Below are 26422 nucleotides of genomic sequence, written 5' to 3' on the forward strand. Positions count from 1 at the left end.
CCCAGGCTGGTATCACCTCCTCCCTGTGGATTCCCTGCCACACCTTCTTTTGAGCTTCCCTAGTGGCCCTTACTAATTAAATCGCTCATCACCCAGCATTGCAAGAGAAGATGGGCAGCCTCCGTCATCAGATGGACCTGCACCAGAGGCAGGGACGGCATCTTGCCCTGTTCCCTTACCCTTGATGCCCCCCAGCGAATACCTGTTGCACTGAATTAATCTTGTTAAATAACTAAACGGCTCAGCCGGTGCAAGGACCACGTGGGCCTGCTGCAAATTTGCTTCTTTCCCCAGGATCAAGCATTGTCTTTCTCCAAATGGGTTTATTCAAACCTAAAGAATCATTTATAAGCTGAAAAAGCCAGAAGACTTTTCTCGTCTTGGATGAGAAGGGAAGACTAATGGTGGTAGTAATTGTAAGCCTGCCAGTTAGAGCTTTCCGAGACGGCTGAGATTATTTAATCTCAGCTTTAAAAAATTCCACCTTTATACCTATCAAATGGTTAAAATTTCAAAACTTCTAGAACATGCTTGCGTCTAAGCTATTGGTTAGGGTTTCCATCTAAGTGGCTGGGATTTAGAGTAGGTAAGTTCCAAGTGTTTTGCCCATCACATACAGGTAGGTAAGTATAAATAATCCTCGATATTCCAATATTTACGTGTTGGTTGGAGAATGGTTCTTTCACTGACTTTTGCTCATCTGGATTGAAAAAAGTTTTCAAATAAGTCTCTGCTTTAAAACGCGTGGTGTGGGGGCGCCTGGGCGGCTCAGTCAGTTAAGGGTCTGACTTCGGCTCAGGTCCTGGGATCAAGCCCCACGTCAAGCCCCACTTCAGGATCTGCGGGGAGTCTGCTTTTGTCTCTGCTCCTCCCCCCGCTCATGCACGCTCTCTCAAATAAATAAAATAAATTTTAAAAATAAAAATAAAATGCACGGCGTGCACCTTCTACCAAGAAAACCTTAATCCACAGAGGATGTGTGACAAGTTCATCGCTTTTCCACCTGTTACCACTTCTTGGGAGAACGGAGCATCTCATAAAACAGTGAGAATCTACTTTGTGTGGCACAACACTGACTTCTGTGGATCTTCTCCGAGGGGCTGAGTCCTGTGGGGCTCATGAGGTAACGCAACGGTCAGGCACACGCCTTCATGTGGGGGAAGCCCGGCCCTCTCTGTCCACCCACCTGCCTCAGCTCAGGAAAGTTTTCTCCAGATCAGCTCTTTCCCTCAACCCTGGTCCAGATGCGGATGCTGAGCAAACACGGAGGCCGTTCCACGTGTGGTCAGTTATCTATCACGAGCTCGGAGGGAGCAGGTGCGGTTGGCTCCTCACCCACGGAGCTGCTCCCACACACGGGGTCTCGAGTTGGGCCGGCCTGGTTCTGTGGAGGACTCTGGGAGTACGAGGGAGATGGGGCCTGTGTGGTCAAGATCTGTGGCCATCACTGTAGTGGGTGAGGGGAAGACGGTGTGCCGTATACTGAAAATCCACCCCCAGGTGCACCCCACTCCAGAGTTGACTGAGCTCTCCCACATGCCTGATCATGTCCGATGGCCACAGAGGCATGAGGTCGCCACGGCCAAGAGCATTAACCTTAAGGGCAGAGGAGTGGAGAAGAAAAAGGCCCTTTGGCTTCAGGAGATCTGGGCTCAATTCAGGCACTTGGGCACCTGGCCCGCACTGGGTCTCCCCTTCTTCATCTGTAAATTAGGAGTACTAATACCTCCTGAGGGTTTTTTTTTTTAATTCTTTTTTTTTTTTTAAGATTCTATTTATTTGAGAGAGAGAGAGAATGAGAGACAGAGAGCACGAGAGGGAAGAGGGTCAGAGAGAGAAGCAGACTCCCTGCTGAGCAGGGAGCCCGATGCAGGACGCGATCCCGGGACTCCAGGATCATGACCTGAGCCGAAGGCAGTCGCTTAACCAACTGAGCCACCCAGGTGCCCCCCTCCTGAGGGGTTTGAGTGCAAGATCCCAATGCAGGCTTGGCCCATGGGCGACGCTTACCACCGCTCTCTTCATCACAGATGGGTGTGCTGGGGCCCAGAGTGGGTGCAGAGCCTCCCTGACAGGCCCCGAGCTGGACATCCTCTGTGCCCAGTCCTGAGTCCATGCAGGGATGAACACGCACAAATCCTCCGCTCGGGGACCTCCGGGTCTGACACGGTCAGATGAGCACAGAGAACAGACTTTCGGATGGGGAAGAAAGAAAGTTATGCCCCAGCTCATGATGGGTGCACGGGGCAAGGGGCAAGGTACAGCAGCCTGGGGAGACGCAGGCTGTAGGTTCTGAGGGGCCTGGGGGTGCCCTCCTCCTCTCCCTCCTTGACCCTTCCTGCCCCCATGTTAAGGCCAACGGCCAGCCCCCACCCCTTGTATCACTCAGCCATATTTTAAAGGATTTTGTCAATCACCCGGTGTAGATTCAATTATCGTTTGTTCACTTTCCAATTTGATGTATTCAAGTCAACCGTAACTGCCCGTCAAAGTTTCTGACCAGCCTGACGTAGTCAGGGTTCCAGTGAAATCCTGCCAATAATAACAGCTAATATTTACTGAGCGCTTACTCTGTTCCAAGGACTGTTCTAAACTCTTTTATCTATATTATCTTATGTAATTCTCACAGTATTCCTAAAAGGCAGATAGTATTCTCCGCCTCACTTTACAGATGAAGAGGTTGAGGTAGAGAGGTCAACCAGTTTGCCCGAGGCCCCTCAGCTGCACAGGCTGACATCTGTCTCCAGACCCTGGCACAGCAGCCTCCCCGAACCAAAGGCATCTAAAGCTTCAGGCTGCCTGGGAACCCCATGGTGGGCTGAACACAGTTTCTACAAGATTCCAAGAATACTAGAGAGCATGCCTGTTCCATGTCTTTGGACAAGCAGTTGGGAGACCAGGCTCAAGCAGGTGTCTGTCTAATCACTGGCGCCGGGGAACAGCAAGGTAAGAAGCACGAGGGAGGCCCCCCTCGTGCTACAGAGTGCTGTAGCCCCCTCCTCTCTGGTCACCTCCGGGGGCCCAGAATCACGTCTAACCTGGAGCCTCGGCCCCAGGCTCTGCTGTTCGCTGGTCAGCACTTGGGATGGCCAGGGTAGAGGCCACGCACTGGCAAGTGCCTCTCATGGGAATCAAACAGAAAATAGTCAAGATGCAGGGCCAACAGCATGGAGCTGGTTTGGGGTAGATGGGGGCTTCCCTCCTGGAGTTCCTCCCTGCTCCACCAGGAGGGGGCACTGGGATCATCTTACTGAAGGAAGAGGTCCCAGATTTGGGGCTCTCAGGAGTGGCCCAAATGGTATGTGGACGCTAAGAGCACAGGAGAATCTTCTCAAAGGCCATGTCCTCACAGGAGGGTCCGCTGACATACTTGGGGCTCCTCAACAGCCGGGGGCCTAGCCAGAGGCCAAGGACATAATTCTGGCACTCTTGCCCCCTTGCCCCCCACCCCTTCTTACCAGCTCTGGTTCCTGGAAAACAAAAGTGTCCTTGAGCTGGATCTCTTTGGCTGGTTAGTCATTAGTTTGGAGGCAAGGGGATGGACAGGGTGCCTCTTGAGGTTCCCCACATTCTGGGATTCTGGACTTCACCTCAGAAGGCCATGCCTGGGACAGACAGACAAACCAATGGAACAGCACAGAGAGCCTAGAAATAGACTCTCAAACATATGGCCAACAGATTTTCAGCAAAGGTGACAAGACCATTCAACTGAGAAAGGGCAGTCTTTTCAACAAACAGTGCTGGGAAAACTGGATATCTAAATGGCGAAAAATTAAAGAGTTGGATCCTTACTCAGAATGGACCTCAACTTAAGAGCGAAAACTATAAAGCTCTTAGAAGAAAACGCAGGGGAACTTCTTCATGACATGTGAGCCAGTGATGAATCTGTGGATGTGACACTGAAAGCACAGGCAGCGAAAGACAAAAATTGATAAACTGGATTTCATCAAAATTACAATCTTCTGTGCATCAAAAGGACACTATCCAGAGAGTGAGAGACAACCCTCAGAAAGAGAGAAAATATTTGAGAATCATTTATCTGATGAGGGATTATTATCCAGAATATATAAAGAACTCCTACAGTTCAACAACATACAAACACGTAACCCAACCCCCCAAATGGGCAACAGACTTCAATCCACATTTCTTCAAAGAAGATCTACAGCTGACCAGACACAAAAGGACAGCTGCTGTGTGAGTCCCCTTCTATAGAGGCACCTAGTCCTCACCGAATGGTTCACTTAAAATGGTCAAAATGGTAAACTGCATATTTTTACCACAATAAAAAACTATCCCTAATTCAGCAAGAGATTTTGAATTTTTAACAAGGCCATCTGAGTAGCACAAAGAACACTCAGCTTGGGATCTTGGCTTCTCGCTGCCTTGCTCAGAGGCCTCCAGGGGCTTCTCTCAAATCCAAATCCTTCAGCAGAAAGCCAACAGCGCGTTGGGCTTTGCGCCTGCCATTCCTCGGGCCCCATCTTGCCTGTGTCCGGCGCGGCCCCCTGCACACCACAGGCTCGCTCTTTCCCAAACACCGCAGGTACTTTCCCAACTCAAAGTCCTTGTTCCTGCTGTTTCCTGGGTCGAGTGCCATTTCCAGCTCCTTCAGCTGGAGCCCCTCTTCGGCCTCCCAAGTCCACTTCAAATGTCCGTACCCACAAAGCCCCAGTCCATTTACACTTCCCCTGGGGACTCTGGCTTCTGCACACCCAGCTCCCTGAGGTCCAGGATCGGCTCACTCACGGCCAAATGCTCCACGCGTCCCTGACGCGGGACTCAAGGCTACGGGGGTTTGTGGGACAGGAAAAGCTCTGGCAGCACACTTCTCACAGGGGTGTTTACACCCAATTCCCTCTACAAAGGGGGAGGAGGGAGCCCTCCGCCTCTCCGTCCACACCATACCCCTCAGTGCCTGGCGCACTGTAATCATGGCTGCCACCCCCCCCCCCCCCCAAGTGCTGTCTACACCCGAGGCTCAGGTCTAAATGCTTCTTCCTGTCCGGGCTCTGAGCTCAGGATGGCATCCTTGCCAGAGTGCTGCATCTTGTGTGTGTGCGTGCGTGGGGAGGGGGGGGTCTCTGAACCCCAAGGGGTAGGGCTGAGTAGATGGGGTACTCTGGCAGGAGCAGTAGCAACTCTCAGGAGGGCAATACGAGAGGACAAGGGGCCCAGAATGGGGCAGGCAGGGGTGGGGCCGCAAGCAGGGGGACCGAGCACTCACTGCAGGGAATGGGGAGACCTGAGGAGGACAGTGGGGAGGGGAGGGAGGTTACCCATCTCACTGGAGCTGGCCCTGGCTGTGGCAGCTAGACCCTGGCGTGTGACCCCTGAGGTGACAGCCAAGGGGAAACAGGAGGGCAAAGGGGTGTTCCTCCAACGGTGGAGGCTGAGAGGACTCAAGGCTCATACAAAATGGGGCTACCCAAGACCTCTCTGCTCCCTCACCCCGCGCTCCACAGGGATCCTTGCGGGGAATGAACTGTTTCCCACCAGGGTGCAAGGGGACTGGAAGTTGGGTTTTCATCCCAGGCCTGGCTTCCAAGGAAGGAGGAAAGAAGAGAGAATGGCAAGATTTGCCCCTTTGGTCCCTCCCATAGTCTTCAGCACCACCCTGCCCTGAGCAGAGTTTCTGGCATGTTCCTGCGGCCTCTGGAAACTCAAGGAGAAATTCCCTCATAGCAGTTTGAAGTCCCTGTGTCACGCCTGCCTCCCCCCCTCCGCCCCGCCCCCAGCCCATTCTCACCACAGCTTGGCAGGACACTTGAACAGTTGAAGAAGCTATGCCCGGGGTCACAGGGTCAGGTCCAAAACTCTGACCTGCCGGGCACCAAGCCCACCCTTGACCCACCCCCCCCCCCGCATCCCCAGATGTGGAGAAGGGAAGAGCTCTTTGGAGGCCATATCTGTAAAACCCAGTCTTCCAATCTCATAGGATTAGGGTGGCCTCAAGTCTAGTTAGGATCATCCTGCAAAAGAATGCCTTTCAGGCTCTCAGGGCCTTTGGCCATCAAGAACTTAGCTTCTCCCTCCCTGGCAGTTCCACCTTGGGCAAGGTACTCCAGCTCTTGGAATCTGTTTGCATCCATGAAGTAGGGATGGCAGGAGTATCTATCTCATGGGACAGGGACCGGGATTCAATGAAATCACCCTTGAGATTGGGTACGCTGCCTGATGCACCCACAGGGGCAGGTAAATGTGGGCTGTCACACGGTATCAGCAGCGCGGGGGCTTTGCCCTGCCAACTCAAACCCCCTTTCGCCTCACACTCCACCAGACTCACTTCATTACTGTCCCTGCCTTGCAGATGGGAAAACTGAAGCAGGGAGACAGGCCCAGCACGCCAGACTGGCCCCTTTGGCGGGTCAGACTAACTTTCTGCTCCCAGAGGGGCCTCTCTCAGTACAATGAATCAGGCAGAGTGATGGGGCCCAGAGGCCTCCCGAGGACCCTGGAGGGACCATCCACCTCTCTCCTGGCGCCTCGATCCCAGGCCTGGAACAGCACAGAACCCCAGGGCTTCAGAAATCATCTAGTGCCAGGGCGCCTCGGTGGCTCAGTCGTTAAGTGTCTGTCTTTGGCTCAAGTCATGGTCCCAGGGTCCTGAGATTGAGCCCCACATCGGGCCCCCTGCTCGGCGGGAAGACTGCTTCTCCCTCCCCCACTCCCCCTGCTTGTGTTCCCTCTCTCGCTGTGTCTCTCTCTGTCAAATAAATAAATAAAATCTTAAAAAAAAAAAAGAAATCATCTAGTGTCATGCAGGGGTTTTACAGAGGGGAGATCCGGCCCCCAATGGGGACCTGAGCCAGATGGGAACCCATACACCGGGGAGAGCCCCAAAATCTCCATCCCCACTCTGAAACCTGATCAGAACCCCCACCTCCTTGCCATCATTTGCAATATCCTCGTGCCCTCAAGGGTGGATAGTGTGAGGGGGTGGGGCTCTTAATCCTTCCCCGCTGAGAACTTGACTCGCAAGCACACTACCTCTCTGCACCCTCACACCCCCCACACTCTCCTCCCTCCGAGGCAGGAGAGGCCCAAAGGGCCTCAATTTGCAAATAAGAATATTGAGTGGAATCATGGAGATAGGGGAGTGTTCCAAAGGCACATTGCCATGGCAAAGCCAAGACTTGAACCCAGACCTCTTGCTCTCTAGAGAAGGCCGGGAGGGAGAAAAGGAGGAAGGGAAGCAGCAGCCTTGGGCCGTTCAGCTACCAGAGAAGATCCACATCCACAACCTCTCTGAGTCTTTCCCTTACTGGGCAAGGTTAGGCTCACCGGGGAGTGGGGCAGGGGGAGGGGAGGACTTCCCATGAGCCGCAAACCCTGCGGACGGCCCTTCCTGCTAGGCACGCCCCGCAGCCCGAGTCCAGGCTTCCCCATCCCAGTACCAGCCCCAGTGAACTGGACTTGCCCGGTACTGATCATTCTCCTAACCCGGACCTGAAGGCTGGGGTCATGTCCTGTGCTTCTCAGAATCCCCCACAAGGCCTGGCACAGTGACAGGCGAAGCTTGGTGAGTGATGAGCACGTAGAACCAGCGTCTCAGCCCCCCTGTCTGCGAAACAGGACACTTGAGCCAGCAGACATCTGGCGTCTCTTCCAACACTGGGTGGGACACCCCCCCCAACACTGACCCATTGTGTGTGGTGGAGGAAAAGCAAAGCTCCTGGACGTGACCGATGCCGAGGGGCTGGACCGGTGGCCGTCCCAAAGAAGAGAAGATTGGTCATGTGGCCTCAGCTAATTCCCTCAGTCATGCACCCTCGTGGTTTCTGCCACTGCCACTCAGGGAAGTAAACTTGTCCGAGGGAGCCTTGCAGGGATCAGGAGTCCCAGCCGAGTCACAGGTGGGACGAGTCCCTGCAATCCCACAGGGACCCCCACCCCCCCGCCCCCAGCCCAGGTACTCAACTTTTGCCTTGAATCCCCAGGTTCTCAGGGTGGAGCCCGCCTTTTTTCTCGGGAGAGTGGGGCTGCAAGCACCTGCCCTATTTGGTGCCCACAGAGTGTGTGACTTGCTGGAAGAGTTACAGCAAAGGAGGAAAGTGGGTGAGCCCAGCAGATACTCCCCCAACCCCTTCCTCCCCCACCCCCAGTTGTGGAAGGAAGAAAACCCAGCTGTGCATTCTGCCTTCCCACTAACCGGGCTGCAGGGCTCCATTTCTCTCTGGGTCTGTTGGCTCATCTGCTAAATAGGATCTGCAGTGTGCACAAAAATGGCACCCATAATGGTTTCTCTTCCACAGTGAGCTACACAGGACAGAGAGTACACCTGAGAACTAGAGGTTGGAGGAAGTCTCTTTGTGGTGTGGGTGGGCCGGGTGGACCCCGTCAGGGCCCCAGGAAGACTCTCGGGCTCCACATGGGACTCTCCTGCCACTCACTGAGTCAGCCTTCCTGGCGAGCTGGGACCCGTGGCTGGGAAGGCCACAGGCTGTGAAACACAGACGCTTAAGTCACCGTCTCCCCACAAGTGACTCTGGCAGCTGCGGCCCTGCCTGCCACGGGGGGCCCCGAGGGGCGTCCCTAACTGGCACAGGTGCAACTCCCCTACACGAGGTACAATGGGCGCAAGCATGAGTGCGCGCAGGAGTGTGCATCAGTTAGCACCCATGGCCACACCCTGAGACACATTTGGACAGCAAGCCCCAGATCCACTGAGTATGGGCGGGACGCGTGCACACTGAGTTCACCCTGCGCTCGTGCTCATAAAAAAACCCCTATCCAAAAAAAACAAAAAAAAAAACCAAAAAACCCCTATCCATGCTCGAGCCACACTCTGAAGGAGACACCAATTCTCCATTCATCCTTCTACTAGCCAGTAAACATTTATTATGCCCAAAGAGCTCTGGAAGGACCTAAGCTATAGGATAGCAGGCAAGCACTCTGTTCTCCTAGGAGGAAGTCTGGCACATAGTAGGTGCTCAGTAAGTGTGGACATAGGTACCACGAGTGGAGACAGGGGACATGAGCAGACTGGAGGGACCAGGATTCCCAGAGCCTCAGCTTGAGCCTGGCCATCTGTGGGCACGAAGACGCTCCCCAGTTGGTTCCTCTCTGTATTCAAGTCCAAGCCTGGAGCCTAGAATCTGCATTCAACCAGGGCCCTCCAGGGCCACCAGCCCACTTATCTTGAAACTCCTGCCCATGTTGTCCCTGTACCCCCTAAGCCCACCTCAGGGAACCCTCAAGACCCGTTTCTGCTTCCTGGGAAGCGGGCTGAAGGCGGGTCCAGACTGGTACTTTCGCAGAAACCCCTAGAGTGCCTTTGGAAATTGTCCAAACTCTTGCATTTCACAAATTCAGACCCAGGAGGGGACGGGGAAGGGGCTTTCCCAAGGCCACGCAGGGAATAGAGAACTCAGGGGTGGAGACCCGTGATCTGCCCTGGATTGTGCGCCCTGCCCTGCACGTGTGCCACGCTGGACCTTAGCGTCCTCGCCCAAACCTTCCACAGCCTCTCAATCTTCTCCACCAGGGCGCTCGGAGCGCGGGGAGAACCAGATGCTCTGCCCCAGCCTGGGTCGCCGGCAGTCCATCTGCAAGGGCCTTGGGGCTGACGCCCACGCTCCGCGGCCCCCAGTTTGGACGGAGAATCCGCTCGAAGGCGATCTGCTTTAAGAATCCAGTGAAGCGCGCACCCAGCTCTCGCTCCTTCTGGAACACGCAGCAGGGCCGGCGCCCTGCAGCTCGGAGCGTCCGAACTCAAGCACACCCAGCGCGGTGGCCCAGGAAAGACAGGTACTTGGCGGGTGGTGGCGCCTCAGTCTCTCTCTCTCTCTCTCTCTCTCTCTCTCTCACACACACACACACACACACACACACACACACACACCCATAAGTATTTCCCTGTAAAACCCTCCTCTCCAAAAAGGCATTTCAGGTGCAGTGGAGCTCCGTGGTGATCCTTCTATCTGCCTCTGGAACTAAAATCTGAAACTGCCCGCTGGCCCGCATCGCCACCCAAATCCCCAGCCTTTTGCTGCTCTGAACTGCCCCTCAGCCAAGCCTCAGCTCCCTTTCCACCACCGGTCCCCCACCCTTGGTACTGGTGGTGCCTGCGGGGTGGGATGGGGTGTAGAGAAGAGGTCTGTGGTAAGGCGTTGGAATGCCCTGGGCCCGGGGGTAGGTGGGCGGGTCTGAGGTCCCCAGGACACCACCCTGGACACATGGGAGGCTTCTATCCAACCACTGAGTCAGCCTTTTTAGGGGAGAGCGGCTGTCAGGCAAAAGAGCATTTGCTGACCCAGGCTACCTTGACCCCCTGTACTGGGTGAGGAAGGAGAATCTTGCAAAGAGGTGGGGGTGTGGACCATTTGCACATTTGTAGACCAGAGAGGGCTGGGGGGGGGACCTGCAGTTCTGGAGGGGAGGTCCCTGGGGGCTACGAATAACTGTGATCCCAGATGAAGCACCAGCCTGCGGCTGGGAGGGACTGTTGGCTGGAGAGAAGTGCATCTTCTTTCCGAAAAAGGGCACTCTTCGGAAGAAGGGCTTCTCACTAGTCTAATCCAGACCCAACAAAGGCGTGTGGTGCCCAGGGCCCCTGAGCAAGGGGCCCCAGTGTCTTAAACTCTGAATTCACTGAGCAGTATCAGCACGGAGCTGTCTTGTCACTTTATCGACGCCCAGGAACCCCATAGCTTGGGGAGCATGTGGCCTGATGGCGCCTGGCAGGCTGTGTCCAGAGGCACAAATGGGCTCCCACCGCCCCACCCAAAACAGTGCCTGGGCCTAGGTGGGGCGGGGGTGGGGTGAGGTGTCTGGGCAGCGGGCTTCGTTCGGGGCAGGGAACTCTCTCTAGCCAAGCACTCTGTCGCAGCCCCTCTTCCCTACTCCCGTTTCCTTGCTGCAAAACCAAGCACCACCAAGCCCGGTGGCTTCCCCATTCCCGGACCCCTGGCCTCGGAGCCTAGGGCGCTCCCGGCAGTTTTCCCCCCGCCTGCTGCTTCGGGTACCCCGGTCAGCGGAGAAGCCCGAAACCCAGACTGAGCACGCGGGACTCCAACCTCCCCTCACCCCCACCGCTGCGAAGGCCACCATATTTCCACTTTGTATTCCAATTTTCCATCAAAACAAAGCCGCGCGCGCAGAGCTGCAGGAGGAAAGCGGCTGAGACCCAGATGAAGGTACATCCCCGGAAAAGTGTGCCCCGCTGCTCTCCAAAACGAAAGTCCTTAGGGACTTCGGGAAATGTTATGCATGGTATTTTAACTTGTTTTCCTACCTCGGCTCCGTTTTGCAGCCTGCTCAGCCCAGGGCTTCGGGGAGTCTGGACCGGGACAGCCCGGCCGCTGCATCGAGGTTTTTGGTGCAGCGGGTAAGTAACCTCGTTTTCCAGTCCGGGTGGTGCAAATGTCCAGGCGTACGAGGTCACCCTACTCAAGAAACACCACCGTCGCAAACGGGGGTGGGGGTGGGGTCTCCGGCTCTCCGAAGTCTCTTCTGAATTTTTCTTTAAAACAACTCACCAAAAAAAAAAAAAAAAAATTCCCCCCCAATTTTCGGGTATATATACACATCTGTATCCTGGTCCTGGTGGTAGTTTACAGAACAGTTCTTCGAACTTTCCACTTAGCTGTGTACTGCACTGTACAGAACTTACAATAAAAAAACTGCAAATCGATTGATTTAAAATACTAAACCTTTAATCCAGGCCTTCTGTTTTTTCTATTTAGGGTCATCTGTGTTTAGGCCGACTGTTCCAGCACGCTGACGGCTACAGAAATTAACAAAGGACAACATTAAATGCATTTTCCTTCTCTGCCCCCTCCTCCAAAAGTGACCCAGGTCGGCAACGGCACAGCTCCCAGGCTGGAGTTTTCTCTCGATCATCCTACAATCACCCTGGGGCTCTTAACTGTTTCTTCTCTCCTGTCCGTTTCTCGAGGTCTTATTTTGGGCTTCTCTTACGCAAAACCACACGCCGCTTCTTTGACTAACTTCGAATAGGACCCAGGCAGGGTTTACACGTTCAGTGGTGTGTGGATGGTGTCGGTGCGGGGGAAATAAATACCCTTAGCGTTCAAACACTGCATCTAATTCAACAAATCAGGACCAGCCCCTCGGCGGCGCCCCAGGGGTCTCCGGCCTGGCCCGCGTCTCGCGACCTCTGAGCTGTGAGAGCTTCTTTGGGGGGGGGGTGGGGGGGCGCGTGGATGGAAAGGTAGTCAGCGGCTAGCAACGAAAACCTGCGCGCACCGAATCGAAAGCGAAAGAGGAGGGAGCAGAGCTGCTCCCCGAAGCTTCCCGGGGCGCATGGCCGAGGCCTGGGGCAGCGGCGGCCGCGGGGGTGGCTCGGGGCGGCTGCCGGGGGCTCGGGGTGGCGGGGCGAGGCGCGGGAGACCTCACTCTGGCGATGAGGAGGCTCTTAGTGCGGCGGAGAAACGTCGGGTCTCCAAGCTGGCGTGTCCGCTGGGGCCCATGGGCCCAAGGACGGGCCAGGAACCAGCAAGGACTTCGCAAGGCCGAGGTGCGCCCCGGGAGCCCGGCGATACGGTGACTGCAGCACACGCGAACCGTGGGGCACGTTCCCAAACTCGCAATCATCTCCTGCACCCGGAGGGGACTGCCCAGTCGGCTTGCTCGGCGAGCTTTTAGTACTGAGGGCGAAACGGAGGCCCAGGAAGGGGTAGGGACGCCTGCGGACTGAGAGGATTTCTCACCTCCACTTTCGGCAGCTCCGGGAAGGAGAAGGCCGGGCCCGCGGGGACTGTAGGCGGCTTCCCCGCCGCGCGCCCGCTCAGTGTGGCCCTGGCGCAGCACCCCCAGGCCGGGGCTTCGCTGGCCCAGGGGCGCTTGGACGCGCCGCGAGTGGCTCCCCGGGCTGAGGTCCCGGAGGAGGTCTCCGGAGCCTCGCCCCCCATTCGGTGCCCTTCCGCCGATCCAGAACGGAGCTTCCAGCCCCGGGACCAAAAGAGCCGGGAGGGAGGTTTGCAAGGTCCAAGCTACCTGCAGTCAGATCGCCGGGGCCGGCTTTTTCTTTGAACCCCATTTACCCCCTCTTTAGTCCACATTCTCCAAGTGTGGGAGAGAACTGCCACCAGTGTGTGCCTCAGTTTCCCTGCTTGCTGGCCGCCTACAGAGCCAACTCCAGAGGCCCTCCTCCCAGCTGCCTCTGTAAAGGGCACAGCCTAACCTCTTGGTGCCTTGGTTTCTCATCTTGGACTTCATGTGCCAAATCTTTCCGCAAGGGCCAGAAGTCTCCTCCTGGCCAGGGAAGCTCAGCTGCTAGGAGAAGAATAAACAGAGCTGTTTGTTGTTTGTGGCTTTGCCCTGAGCAGTGCCTCCATCTCAGGCAGCAGGGGAGTGGTGGTCCTGTGGCTGATTCTGGGCCTCCTTTTGTCCCAATCTGCAGCTTAGGGCTTTGCCCAGAGCAGGGGCAGGGGCCGGCCCGGTCCTCAGAATTGAGTGTCTACAGGTTCCCAATAGCACAGAGGCTTTTGGTGGAATCCTGGAGGAGACTAGACTTTTGCTTTCTTGGTGTGGGGGGGTGGGCACTTACCACCCACTGATGCAGTTACCTCTATGAGGAAAAGGGCTTTCAAGGAGTCGCTTGCTCAACCGGCTAATGCAAGTTAGAGGAAGGGCCAGGCCGGTGTGTGGGGGCCCAGCAGCGCCCTGAGAGGGTGCCCAGAGGGGGCCAGCCCTTTCCTCTCTCTCCCTGGACCTGAAGACATCTGCCAAACAAGAGGTTGGAAGCAGCTTGGCACCTTTTCTTATGTAATGTCTCTTCCTCCGCAGAAGCCTCACTAGTGGATTTCTTTAAAACATGAAAATCCAGTATAGTGGGAGAGAAAGCCTTTGAGGCTCCTGGCTTTGCACAATGGACCTCCACACGTCCCTCAGTCTGAGACTTGCTCTCACCTAACAGTCCTGGCGACAGGGACCAGGAGGGGCCTGGGTAAGGCCAGGAGACGGGAGTGCGAGTCTGCAGCCCTGGCAGGCGGGTGCCTGCTGACAGGAGCTGACAACCCCTGCCTGCCCGAGTGAGGAAGGAGCACCTGTGTGGAGCCGTGAATGTCTGTGATCTGAGTGCCTGATCTCATTCCAACAGGAAGGTGGAGAGGAAAGGTGGAGGAAGTGGGGAAAGGCCACTGGATCTTTCTAAATCTGCTCTCAGTCCTGTCCTGTGGGTTTGGGAATGTGTGACTATGTGTGAGGCCACATGACTGAGTGTATTTAGTGTGTGACTCTGTTGGCTCATGAGGAAGAGGTTGTGTGTGTAGTCAAGTGTATGTGCAAATGTTTGCGTCAACAACCACCTAATGAACTAGTTGTGAGCCTCTGGTAAACTAGTTTGAACGTAAGAAAGTGTCTGCCAGGGGCTGTTTTCCTAAGGCTATTCTAGCCACCAAGGCCTCCACCATGTCCCATGTCTGTCCCCAGTCTTGGTGTCTCTCCGTGCAGCATGGGCCAGTGCAGCCAAAGCCGTTGGTGTGTCAGGACCAGCTCATCTCCAGGGCCCTGCCTGAAGGCCAAGGCCTCAGGGAGAGTGTGTATCCAGGGCTCCTAGCCCAGGAAGATTTTTCCCTCCCTTCTGGGTTTCTCTCTTTGCCAGCTTGGGGCTTGTCAATCCCGAATCAGTGGGCGAGAAGGCCTAGGCTCCTGAGCGGCTCTGGCCTCAGGCTGCCCTTTCCTCCATCACGGTTGCTAAGCTCTGGGGGCCCAGGCCTATGTCCTGCCTGGGAGCTCAAGGGGGCTTGGAGGTCATTTAGGCCTCAGGTTTCCCTGTGGGCCCAAATCGGGACCCAGAAGCTTCCCTCTTCCCCCAGCGTTGCGCTGCCTGGAACTCTGCCGCTCCCCGCGTTCTTGCCGGTCGGTCCTAAACCATTGTTCCGAGGCCAGCCGCCTCCCAGGTTCGCCGGGCGAGAATCGCTCCGAACGCCAGCCGGCCTGCCTCTCCCCCGAGAGCCGGGCTTGTGTGTGTGTGTGTGTGGGGGGGGAGGTGTAGGGGGCGAACTCGGGTCCTCGGCGGCTCCAGGCGTCTGCGGCCCCGCACCCGTGCGGCGTCCCCGACCCGCGGCACCCGGGGCGCGCTCAGCCTGACTGCGCTCCGGGCTCCCAGCGGGCTCGGCACCTGCGATGCTCCCACCTGCAGCACCTCCCGGGGAGCCTCCAGGCCTGCGGGGAGCGAGGCCTCGGCAGCCCCGGAGCGCCGCGCCTGAGCGCCGCGCCGCCACACTTCGCCGCCGCACGGCCCGAGCCGGGCGAAGCATCCGCTTCGGAGGCGGCCCCGCGAGCCGCGCAAAGCGAGTGGTTGGGAGAACAGGCGAGGACGCGGAGAAAACAACCCCCAGGGCGGGTTCAACAGCCGCAACAGCTCCGAGCCCTCGGCGTGGGGAGATGAAGAGGGCCGGACGGACCCCACGGTCCCCTCGGAACCGTCGGTTCCTGTTTTCCGACCCAGAGCCACCCGCGGCGCGGCCCCGCGCCTCCCCGGCCCGCCGAGCCCAGGCCCCCGAGCAACCCCGCACGTGCACTCACCGTAGCAGGGGACCTGCAAGGCCGCGTTGTGGCCGCCACTGCCTTCCTGGAGTTTGAGGCTGCCGTCCGGGGGAGTCTTGCAAGCGCCGCGCTGCAAGTAGAGATGCGGGGGTTGCGCGGTCGGCGGCGGCGGCGGCGGCGGCGGCTGCGGCGGCTGCGGGGCCGGCGGCTGCGGCTGCGGCTGGAACTTGGTAAAGGAGCCCCGCGCCCCGGCGCCGCTCTCCAGGGGTGCCGCCAGGTCCTGCTGCCCCGCGCCGTAGCGGGCCCGGCTCTTGGCGTCTCCGAATCCCTGCCCTTTGGCGGCGGCCGAGAGGAAAGTTGTGCCGAACTTCTCGCCGCCGGGGTATGCCCTGAAAGGCGAGGAGCCCTCCCGGCTCTGCGACACCGGGCTGTAGTAGGCGTCCATGGCAGCAGCCGGCGACTCGCAGTAAGAGACGCAAGTCTCAGCATTCATGCCTGGCCTGCGCGGGCGAAGGGCGGGGGCGCGAGCGAGAGCGCGAGGACGCCACCGCGCGCCCTGCCCGGGAGTTTGGGGAGGCGAGGAGGCGGTGGCCTTGCGCTCCGCGCGGGCCTGCTCGCTCTCCCTCCTCCCTCCACGTCTCTCTCTCTCTCTCTCTCTCTCTCTCTGTCCTCTCGTCTCTCTCTCTGTCTCTCTGTCTCTCTCTCCTCCCTCCTCCTCCTCTCTCTTTCTTCTCCCTCCCCGCAGCTGGCCCAGGGAAAGAACGGAGGGCTGTAAAAAGATTCAGATGTTTCGGAAAGTTGACCAGATCTCCCAAAGCCTCTTAAGATTTTGAAATGGGGGTGAAAAAAGAGGGAGAGTGAATTTTTTCCCCTGACTCTCTCCTTCCTTCTCTCCTTCTTCCCTCCGCCCCACCCCCACCTCTCCCCCTACTCCCCAAACACAGAGATGCTACTAACTTGCTCGTTGGGGATTAAACCCGGAGGCGCCCGAGGGCCTTTCCGATTCTAGGCCGGGTGGGAGAGGTGACCGGGGCCCTAAGACTCCCAAAACTAGGCTGAGAATGGCGGGTCCAAGCTTTGGCCCAGGGGTGGGGGCAGGCAAAATTTTAGGGACAGATTAAAAGAGAGAAAAAAAGAAGAGAAAAGAGAAAAGAAAAGAAACAAAAAACACCTAACAGGTTTTCACTTTCAGAGTCAGAAGGGTCGCTAGCCTCCTAGTGCAGTCCTTGGGACAATGACCTTCGAATTTGTCGGCACAGCTTTGGGCCTTCCTACCAGTGCCTCTTTCTCTGCTTCCAACCCCTCTTCCCCATTCTCATTCCCTCTACGAACTTAGCACACACCCAAGGCAGTAGTCCTGTGCTCGGCCACTTTCCCGTCTAATTAACTATTTCCCTCCCCTACATGGGTGCTGGGGCAGGGTGTCGAGGGGCCTGTGTGCGCTCAAACACCAGAGAAGCCCTTATGGGCCAGGTTATGGAAGCTTTAGAGCTCGGTCCTCTCCGTCCCCTCCTGGGACAGAGCTCTCCTCCCAGCTGCACCCAGCCCAGGGGATTTTCGGTCCACGGGGTTGAGAGCAAGGAGTTTGGAGACCTGCTGGCTGTTCCCTGTCATCTCCCTGTCACCTGCTCACGGCTTGGGGTAAGGGTGAGGAAGCCTTTTCTCTCTCTAGACTCACTGTCTCCGACTGTAAAACCGATGGCTTGGATTTGATGGGTTGTGGTTTCCCTCAGCTGCGCGCGCCTTGGGGCACTGGGACCAGCCACAGCAAGGGAGAAGAATTTTAGGGTGCGTCCAGCCTTTTCCCCAGGGTTGGTCATCGATTGCACTGCCTCACAACAACTGTGAAGGGTGGAGGTTGGGGTCCCCAATTTTAGATGAACAAACCGAGGCTCAGAGAGGTGCGGTCGCCTGGCGGGGGCCCGCCTTGGAACCCATGCTGGGGCTAGTCCCTCCATGGTCCTGGGATGGCACTGGGGACAGCGAAAACGCAAAAAGCAGAGGAAATGGGTCTCCCACTGGGGAATGACTCAGTTGGAAGGAGACCACTTAGAACAGCTTTTGATAAACTGCAGGGAAAGTCCGTGGATTGAGGATTTACCTCAAAGGAGGCGGGGGAAGGGATGAGAGGTGAAGGGGCAAAGTATAAGGAGAGAGCGCCTGAGCGCCAACAAACCCAGGGATGTGGGTCAGAAATCAATCTTCTGCACCTAAGGTCTCCCAAAGAAAAAATACCTGGGGGGTCGTGCTTCTACCCCCAACCTCAGCTGGGCTAATCCTCACCCCCACCCCACTCCCTTGGTATCTCTGCTCCTTGCTCTGCCGCCGACTGCTCGATCCCACATCTGGTTTCCATCGCGGCTTACCTTGAAGTGCTCGTTAATAAAGATATTCCGAAAACCTAGGCCAAGGGTGCGCAGGTCTGAACCCCTCCCCCGCGGCCCATGGGACCCGCGCCTCTCTGGCCCACAGACATAAGCCACGCAGATATAAGTCATCTTATATTTATTGAGCACCAATTGTGCCAGAAGCCATCCACAGGTCATTCCCCCTGCAACCCCCCCCGCAACAATGTGACATCACTCACCTTGTCCTACCCATTTTGCAGATGGGTAGATTGAAACTCAAAGAAACCATCGCATTTCCCAGCCTCAGATAGGAAAAAGTGGATGAGCCTCCATCATTCCAAATGCTCCAGTCTAGCCAACTTCTTTCAGTTCTCAGAACCTGCCAAGTTCGGCCTGTGCACAGTAGCCTAGCAGTTTCCTCTACCCGGAATTCTCCAATCTCATTCCTGCGCTTTTGTCTTGTAAATGATTTGGGGTCCAGCTAGGGTCCCTTCCTCCCGAAAGCCTTCCCATATCTCCCAGTGGGATATGGCGTTCCCTTTTGCTGAGTCTCTATTTCGGACCCCGTTGTTGTCTTGGTTGCCCATGTCCGTGTGAATCTTGACCTCACTAGTCAGAGGTTCCTAGAGGGCAGTGGCTGCCAAGCTTGGTGCCCCACAAATATTCGTGAAAAAATATTAAAGCCAGAGCTGTTGGACCCAGGTTTCTATCCACTGCCTCTTGCCATACTAGTTCCAGGGTTTTTGGCTTCCTTTATCCCTCCCCCTCTTCAGGAATTAAGCGACAAAATTAAGAGCCTGCCAACCTCTCTGGGGCTGCCCAAGAATAACGAGTTCTCTCAGAACAGGGACCAGGCCTGTTTTGTTCACTACAGGACTTGACACATCATAGGTCCTCATAAAATGTGCGTTGAATGAATGAATGAAAACAGCGTGTGGTCCAGAGGCTTAGGGGCGAATTTTTGCCAAGGAGTGCCAAGCGAGCAGGCTCTCCGTTCCATGCACCCAGAAGCTGCCCACAAGCCCCTGTGCGGTGGCAGCAAACCCTCCACTTCTCCCGCACCCCTCCAATTCCAGGCCTAGACATGAGGGGAACACCCTGAGCATCGAAATGCATGGGTGCAAAACAGGTGCAGTTGCAATGACATGATCTTCTCCAGTAACCTCTGCGCTGCGGCAAGCTCTCAATGCAAAAAACCTGCCCAGTTGCAGGAAGCTTTCTTTAAGCCCTGCCTCTCACCACCTACCCACCCTGGCTTTTATTACCTGTTTCATTAGTTCCTCATTATTCAGCCTTTTCCCCAGCTACCTGGGGGAATTTCAAACCCAAGCGGGTACGGCATTTGATGCCTTCAACCGGAGTCCCTCTGGTGCATTGACGTCCTGCGTCCTTGGAACCATCATGAGAACCAGAATTCTACCTTTCTGTGCTGTTTCTTATGGATGGACTCAGAAAGATTGGGCACTTGCTTGCGAGTGAGGAAGTATGAACCTGGGTGTGGGTTTGCCTGTGACCCAGGTGAGAACATGCTGGGCATGTTGTTTGCCTCATGAAAACTGTCACTGACACCCTCTCCCAAGTGCCTTCCCCCAAAACACACCTTTCAGGAGAGAACACTAATAAGTGTAGCGGGTTATTTCTGTCTGTGTGCCAGTCATTTGTTCACCCGTCAGCCCACCCATCCCTCCATCCATTGCTGAAAGCCAAGCCACTCCCACGCACTTCCCCAATGAAGGTTACCAGCCACCTGGCAACTCCGAGGGCACTGAAGCCAGGTTTTGGCCCCAGCCTCTGCTTTCCAGGTGGGGTATTTCTCCTGCAGCTAAAGCTCCCTCTGACTTGCTGTTGGTCTTGAAGGTCCTCCTGTTCTTGACTCCCCTGGTTTGGCCATCTCTGTACTTCCTGTTACTTCACTGCCACCAGGAACAGTGGGGGTCAGCAGGGCCCTCTGCTTTAGGTCCTGCACCCCCACCCCCTGCATCGACATCACGACTGTCCCCTTTCTTCTCCCTGTCGCAACTCCTCCTCTGAGGGCTGGAAACAGCTTCCCCCTTTTGAGGGCTCCCCACACTGCTGGGGAAGGGAAAGTCCTGAAGAAAAAGCCTTTCTTTGTCAAGGCCAAGTGCTCAGTGTCACCTCCTCTGGGAGACCTTCCTTCCCCACCCTAGATACTGCTCAGTGCCATCTGCCTGTTTGTTTTTTTCCATAGTATCTATGCTGATCTGACATTATTTCCACGTTTGTTGATCTGCTTGGTTTATTGTCTGTCTTCCTACTAGAATGTGAGTTCATGGCTACTGTCTCCCCAGTAGGAAGTACAGTGCCTGGCACATAGTACCTCTTAGTAATAGCTATTGAATGAATGGCTGAAGGAGTGAATAAACGAACGAACGAACAAATGAATGAGTGAATGAACGAATAGCAGGGGAGCATGTTCCAGCACTGGAGGGTAACTGGCCAGTCCCTGCAGTTAGGGGCTGGAACTCTGGAGATCAGGCATGTAGGACTGAGTTGGGTAGAAGGTCCCAAATGGGGAAAGACAGAGCAGACACACCTTTCTTTCAAAGGGAAGGACAGATTTGGAGCCACCCCCTTTTGGTCTGAGCTCTCCCCATTGCATTCTTGCCCCTACTGGACAAACAGTGGAGCTCAGGGCCTGGGTAGTCTAGCCCTCCCCCAAGGCGGGGGGCAGACAGGCTTGTCTTCTACGGGATTTCTCCTGACTGCCCCAAACCTCAACTTGCAGTGTAAGTAAAATGGGGACCATACCCACCTCAGCGGGAGTGCGGACTCCTTGGCTCCAAGTTGCCCCCCGGTAAATGGCAGGAGGCAACAAAGACTGCCCAGAAGTTTGGGGCCGATGAAAGGCCATTTTGGACACCTGCAGAATGGGCAGGAAGAGTTAAGATATAAATTGGGGAGGCAGGAATCATAAATTTTGCACAGGACCCCTCCCTGCCTTGCAGACCCCTGTACACAAGCCTCATACTCTGGAAATAACATGATATTAGCAACAATGTATTGGACAACTGTTACAAGTAAGTTCTTGCGGGGAGATCTTTGCAGTCCTCAAAATAGCCCCATGGTGGTACTATTATTCTTATTTTACAGTGATTGAAACATCCAAGCCCAGAGAAGTAAAGCAATTGCTTAGCGTCATCAGCAAAGCAGAGGACTTGGGACTCTGACTCAGGTGATCTTACATCATACCATGGCCCTGATCACTATGCATTGTCAGAGACCTCTGTAAGCAAGTCCAGTTCTCAGAGATCTCTGGGGGACCTGCGGATCAAATGGTTCCTGGTCCCCCTGGCCTGAAGACCTTACAGAGAAGTTTTCACTTCTCCAGTGCCGAAGGTTCGTGATAGAAGTGAGCCGGGCCAGGGACTCCCAGCGATCGCCAGCCCCGGCCACACGCGTGGACCCACCCGCAAGCAGCCTCCCAGACCCTGCCCCAGTATCCCCAATGCGGACACGGAGGCACCTGCCTACTCAGCTCCCGCACCCGCGCTGCCTCGGGCGGGCCGCGCCCCCTGTCGGACCGAGGCGGGGAGGGTGGCACTGCCCCACCGAGGTTCTCCAGGTGCTCCCCGAGGCCCGTGGTGAAGGGTGGGGGGTGCAAGACACGGCAGTGCCACGCCCAAGTGCACCCAGCTGCCCAGCGGAAGGAGTGGGTTCCCTAGGAGCGTTGAGCTCACGGGAGGACCTAGTCTTAGGGGGTGCGGGAGCAGGTCCCGGGCTGCCCTTCCTCCTTGCCTGGCTCTGTACCCTGAGTTTCAGTGCTTTGCCTTTTCCCATGCTCCGGGCCCGTATTGATCCCGGCTGGCAAACGCTCAGGAATTGGGCGCTGGGAGAGGCCTTCGAGGGTGACCACCTCCCCCACCTCCTGCACTATGTTTAATAAGGTCAGAGAGCAAGGGGGTCGAAAGGAAGCCTGCATTCAGGGGCATATCTTCCTGCATTAATCTGTGAAGGGCTTGAGCTCCCAAGGGGCCGGATAAGCTACGCGTTCTAGAGTCCTCGTCGCTCACACACTGTCTTGGGCATCAAAGCAGTCCAAGGCGGGAGGGATGGAGGTTTTTACAAAGGATCCCCGCCGTGGCCCGCTCCCGCGGGGACACACAGCTTGGCCCACCCAGATGGGCTCCCGGGGATCTGCCTCTCGCACTCGAGGCGTGCCCTGCACCCCCACTTCTCCTGCGGGGCTGGGGATCCCATCTGAAGGCGCAGGCCTGGCGTGGCAGCCCGGCTCCCTGCCCTTCTCTCGGAAGTGTGCAAGGCGGGGAGAGAGCTCCGAGGCCCAGAGCTGGCGGAACTGGGGTCTGGTGAGCCCCGTAGAAAACATGGCTCGAGCTCCTTCATCCTCGCTCGATCCGCAGAGGACCTTGTTGGAACCTGAAAGCCTCCTCTGGGGTCCCAGCAGGAGCACCCCCTGAATATTGGTAATGGCCCCAGAGGACATGGATAACTTAAATCTACAAATATTTCTCAAATGTCATTAGCCAAACCCCCAGCCGGGTGTTTGGATTAAAGCTCCCTGTCCCTTGTTTTCTCCCTGTCCTTTCTCTCCTGGAAGGCAGTCCTTAAGTCTTCAAAAAGTGGCTGGAAAAGACTGGCTGTGGGAAGATGGAGGCCCAAACAGACCACCTCACATACATGAGGCTCCTGAGGCACCTCGTGGGCAGAAATGAGGCCTCGGTTTCTTGAGGTGCTTGCTGGGAGGAGAGCCTGCTCAGACTGAGTTCCAGGGAAGCACTAGGAACTTTGCACCCATTTCTCTGATGGAAGGATGGAGGCTTCAGCAATGGAGGGAAAGAAGTGTTGATGGCCAGAGGGATCTGAGGCCGCCCTCACACTGTGTCAAGTGTTCCTGTCTCTGCGGAGAGGGTTCAAAACTTTCAGCAGAGTCTCAAAGGAGTCCCTAACTCTGGAAGGTTAAACTTCACTGGTCTGGGCAGAGCTGGCCCCTTGGGACAAAACAGGGCTTTCCCCAAAGTCCTCTCTGTCCCTCAGACCTGCACTTGAGCCCCTTCCTCCCTAAGCACCCTTCACTCTGCAACGGAGAGGCTCACATGCTCCTCCTGGGACTACTCAACGGACTTCTGCCTAGTATGAGTGGTCTTCCCCTCCCATCACCCAGAAAACCAAGCTGGAGCCAGGAGAGGCAAAGGGGCAGGCTTTTTTGGGGGGCAGGAAAGGGCTGATTCTCTTCCACTGGGGATCCTTGAGTTCAGCCCTGGGTCATTGCCCCCTTTCCCCTCAGTTCCCCAGCATCCCTGAAGCCCACTGGCACATCCACACTCCCTCAATGACCAGACCTCATTCTGTTCCCGTCAGGGAGGGGAGCATGGCCCCTAACTCCAGTTTTCCTACCCCCCAACTTCCAGGGCCCTGGCTTCCACGTCCTCCTCTAGGGTTTCATTTGTCCATTTGCCCCCTCCCCCAGCCGCAAGAGTTTGTGGGCAGCCAGTGGGAACTGTGCTGACTCCTTCCCGACACTTCCCACTTCCCCCACGGTTATCCTCAGGGATGGTGGGAGAGGGCTTCTGGATTCTTTCCGGGACACAGCTGGGCTGGGGAGTCTGCCTGTGGCAATGGGGAGGTCTCCGGGGCTGGGAAAGGGGGGCGGGAAGGGGGAGGCAGCAAGGTGCCCTGACAGCAATTCCATTAGTGGTCCAGAGCCCAGCTTTAGGTTCAAGTTTGAATCCCAGTTCTGCCCCTTTGGGGCTGTGTAACGCAGGCTAAGTGACCGCCTTCATAAGTCTCTGCTTCCTCTTCTGTAAAATGGGGATGATCATAGTACCCACTCCACAGGATAGCTGTAAGGAGTAAGTGAGGTCACGCCTAGTTAAGGTATTTTCTAGTAACAACAGTAATCACCTCCTTTCCATATTGGAGACTCTGCTATTTTAGCATCGTACTGTAGCCGAGCCTCGCAGAACCAGAAATGGCCATTTGGAGTTTCTGTCCTTCTTCCTTTGGGGAAATGGGTCATATTCATCCTCCTCTCTGGCCATAGCTCCTCCATGATGTGTCAGGTTCTTCTCAAAGCACCAGGAGTGAAACGGCCAAAGGAATTCATGGCTTCCAGAGTCCTGCCCTTCCTGCAGTTGGTGCCCAGTGGTTGGTGTGGGTTTGTGTGTGTGTGTGTGTGTGTGTGTGTGTGTGTGTGTGTGTGTGTGTAGGGGGGGTTTAGGGGAGCAGAGTAGCTGCTGCCCTCCAGGTCCCAGCGCCACCCCACCTTGCACTTCCAGCAGTAGCTCCTTCACATCCCTTGGTTCGCTTTGTAAGCTCTTCACTGTCCTGTGGGGTAGGGTGTGAGTCCCTGTGTACAGCCAGGGAAATGGAAGCCCAGACAGGTGACGCCCTTTGCCCAAAGTTACATTGCCCACAAGAGGTCAGGTTGACTCTCAGGCTCAGTGCTTTGGGCTCCCAGCCTGGTATCTTTTCAGGGGCAGCCATAGCCCGTGGCTTCACCGCAGGGGGGAGCTGGAATTTACATCCCTCGCCTGCACCCCATCCCCCAACTACCAACCCCACGTGGCCTGCCTCCGGAGGGAGGGATCCGGAGGGAGGGATCCTGGCCCTAGCACCTGTCCTAAGAGGCCGCCAGAGTGCACATTCTGATCCGCATAATCCTGAGGCTTGTGATTGGCAGGGAGGAGGAGGAGGGAGGGTTAGGGGGAAGGCAGGGCGGTGGAGAATGCCGGAGAGAAAAGTATTTGAGCAACCCCAGAAACCAGAGACTGAAGGACAGACAGCTACAGAGCTTGGCACAGTGCCTGGCACATAGTAGGTGCTTAGTAAGGGGTGGTGGTTATTCTCTTTCTCTTGCCTCCTGCTCTCACTAGCTGCCTCCCAACCTCCCTACCCACTCCATCCCGTCGCTTGTGTCAGAGGACCTCCGTGGACCCTCTCTCCCCCGCCCAGCCTGCGGTCCTTACCCCTGGGAGCCGTGGGCACACAGCTGGCCTTGCCGCGGCACTCCCTCTGCACGCCGGGAGCCGGCCCAGAGCGCACAGCTGCGGGCAAACTGGGGGTCCTTCTCTTCCAGTCGACCTCCTCCCAGAGCGGAGCCCAGGGGTGGGTGGGGGGAGGGGGAAGCAGGGGCCTTGACCACCGAGCTAAGGGCAGAATTGTCGGAACCAGCGCGGACTCCCGGTCGCCCGGGACTGGAGTGAATCGACTTGAAAAACCGAAAAGGCAGCGGACAGGATAAAAGACAACAAATCTAGAGCTTCGCGCCAGGCTCCGGCCGCTACCAGGGGACAGAGGCAAGGCCCCGAGGTGGTGGCCCCTTCCCTGAGGGTCTTGGGTGCCCGTTCAGGCCCTGCGCGCCTCTGCGGATCCCCGCAACGCACTCTCCCTCGGTGCTCGCCCACGGGCTGGGGACTGAAGGAGGCAGAGCCGGGCCTTGAAGAGGAGCCGCCCGCCCGAAGTACACGGGGAACCACAAGCGCCCAGAGCTGGCGGCCGGACAGACTTTGGCCCCTGTGTCCTCGATGCGTCTGCGCAGTGACGCGCTGTGGGGCCTTGGACGCCCAGCTTCCTCTCTCCGCCTGTTTTCCCGCAGCTGCTCTGCCATCCTCAGGGGCGCCGAAACTCCTAGCTACTTTCTCTAGAGTGAATTCGTTTCCAGGTTGGAGTCGAGTTTTTCAACGGCTAGTTGCAGACGGCTGGGCTCTAGAGCCAGGCAAAACTGGCTGCTAATCCCCCCTCCCTCCCCCGATCTGCTTGCGGATGCGCGTTCTTGGACAGGTCACTTCTCTCCGTGCCTCAGTGTCCTCAGCTGTGAGTTGGCGGCGGTTATTGCTGTTTTTTTAGCGAAGGGATCACATGGGTCGTCGCTCCTCAACTCCAGTTCCTATTCATATTTAGGACAGTTGCGGGATTTGCCCAGCTTGGAGGAACACACAGTTCGTGCAGTCACCATGACCTAGTATGCAGTCACGTTCAGGTCACCTGGCCGCCAGGTTCCCGGAGTTCTTCATCCGCCCCTGGTCCTGGGGCCACATGACTCGCCCCTCTGGTCCCCAAGGGTGGCCAGTCAAGTCCTTTCGGGATTTGCTTCCTTTAAAATAATTCACCAGACTCACCCTTTCCCTTGCCAAGCCAACTGACATGGTTTCCATTTCCGGGGGATAAAGGTGGGGAACAAAATGAGCTTTGCTAATTATTGCACCTAGAGTAGAAATTGATGCCTAGCTTCCTTTTTTTTTTAAACGGTGAAATTCCCATAACATAAATTAGCCATTTTATTAAAATTTTTTTTTACGTTAGCCATCTTAAAGTGAACTGCAGTGTACATTCTGTCTAGTTCCAAAACGTTTTCATCACCTTGAAAGGACCTAATTTCCTTTTTCAGCTCTGTCCTCAGAATGGAGCTGGGAGTAGGCAGACAAGCTGGATGCCAGGACTCGGTACCTTTACAACTTCCCTTTTTAATGTCTTTCTAAGGAGCTCAGTTTCTCAAATGATTTGCAAGGTTGCTCTTAGAGGACTAGGGAGCCAAGGAGGTGGGAATAGGGTGCTTTTTCAGAACCCAGGGAACCAGTGTGTGTGTGTGTGTGTGTGTGTGTGTGTGTGCTTCATGGTCCTGCTCATCCAAAGTATAGGTACCA

At 56.3% G+C, this 26422-nt stretch overlaps 1 protein-coding gene across 1 annotated transcript in view; it reads right to left on the reverse strand.

The window, feature by feature from the left end:
- Positions 1–15946, reverse strand: part of ALX4 (ALX homeobox 4) — a 40002-nt gene extending 24056 nt beyond the window's left edge. Inside the window, exon 1 of the mRNA XM_027581054.1 lies at positions 15493–15946. Within this exon, the coding sequence (XP_027436855.1) occupies positions 15493–15946 (454 nt within the window). The remainder of the gene's footprint in view (positions 1–15492) is intronic.
- Positions 15947–26422: the final 10476 nt, after the last annotated feature.

Source organism: Zalophus californianus, chromosome 11 (assembly GCF_009762305.2).
Source record: "Zalophus californianus isolate mZalCal1 chromosome 11, mZalCal1.pri.v2, whole genome shotgun sequence".
Lineage (NCBI taxonomy): Eukaryota > Metazoa > Chordata > Mammalia > Carnivora > Otariidae > Zalophus > Zalophus californianus.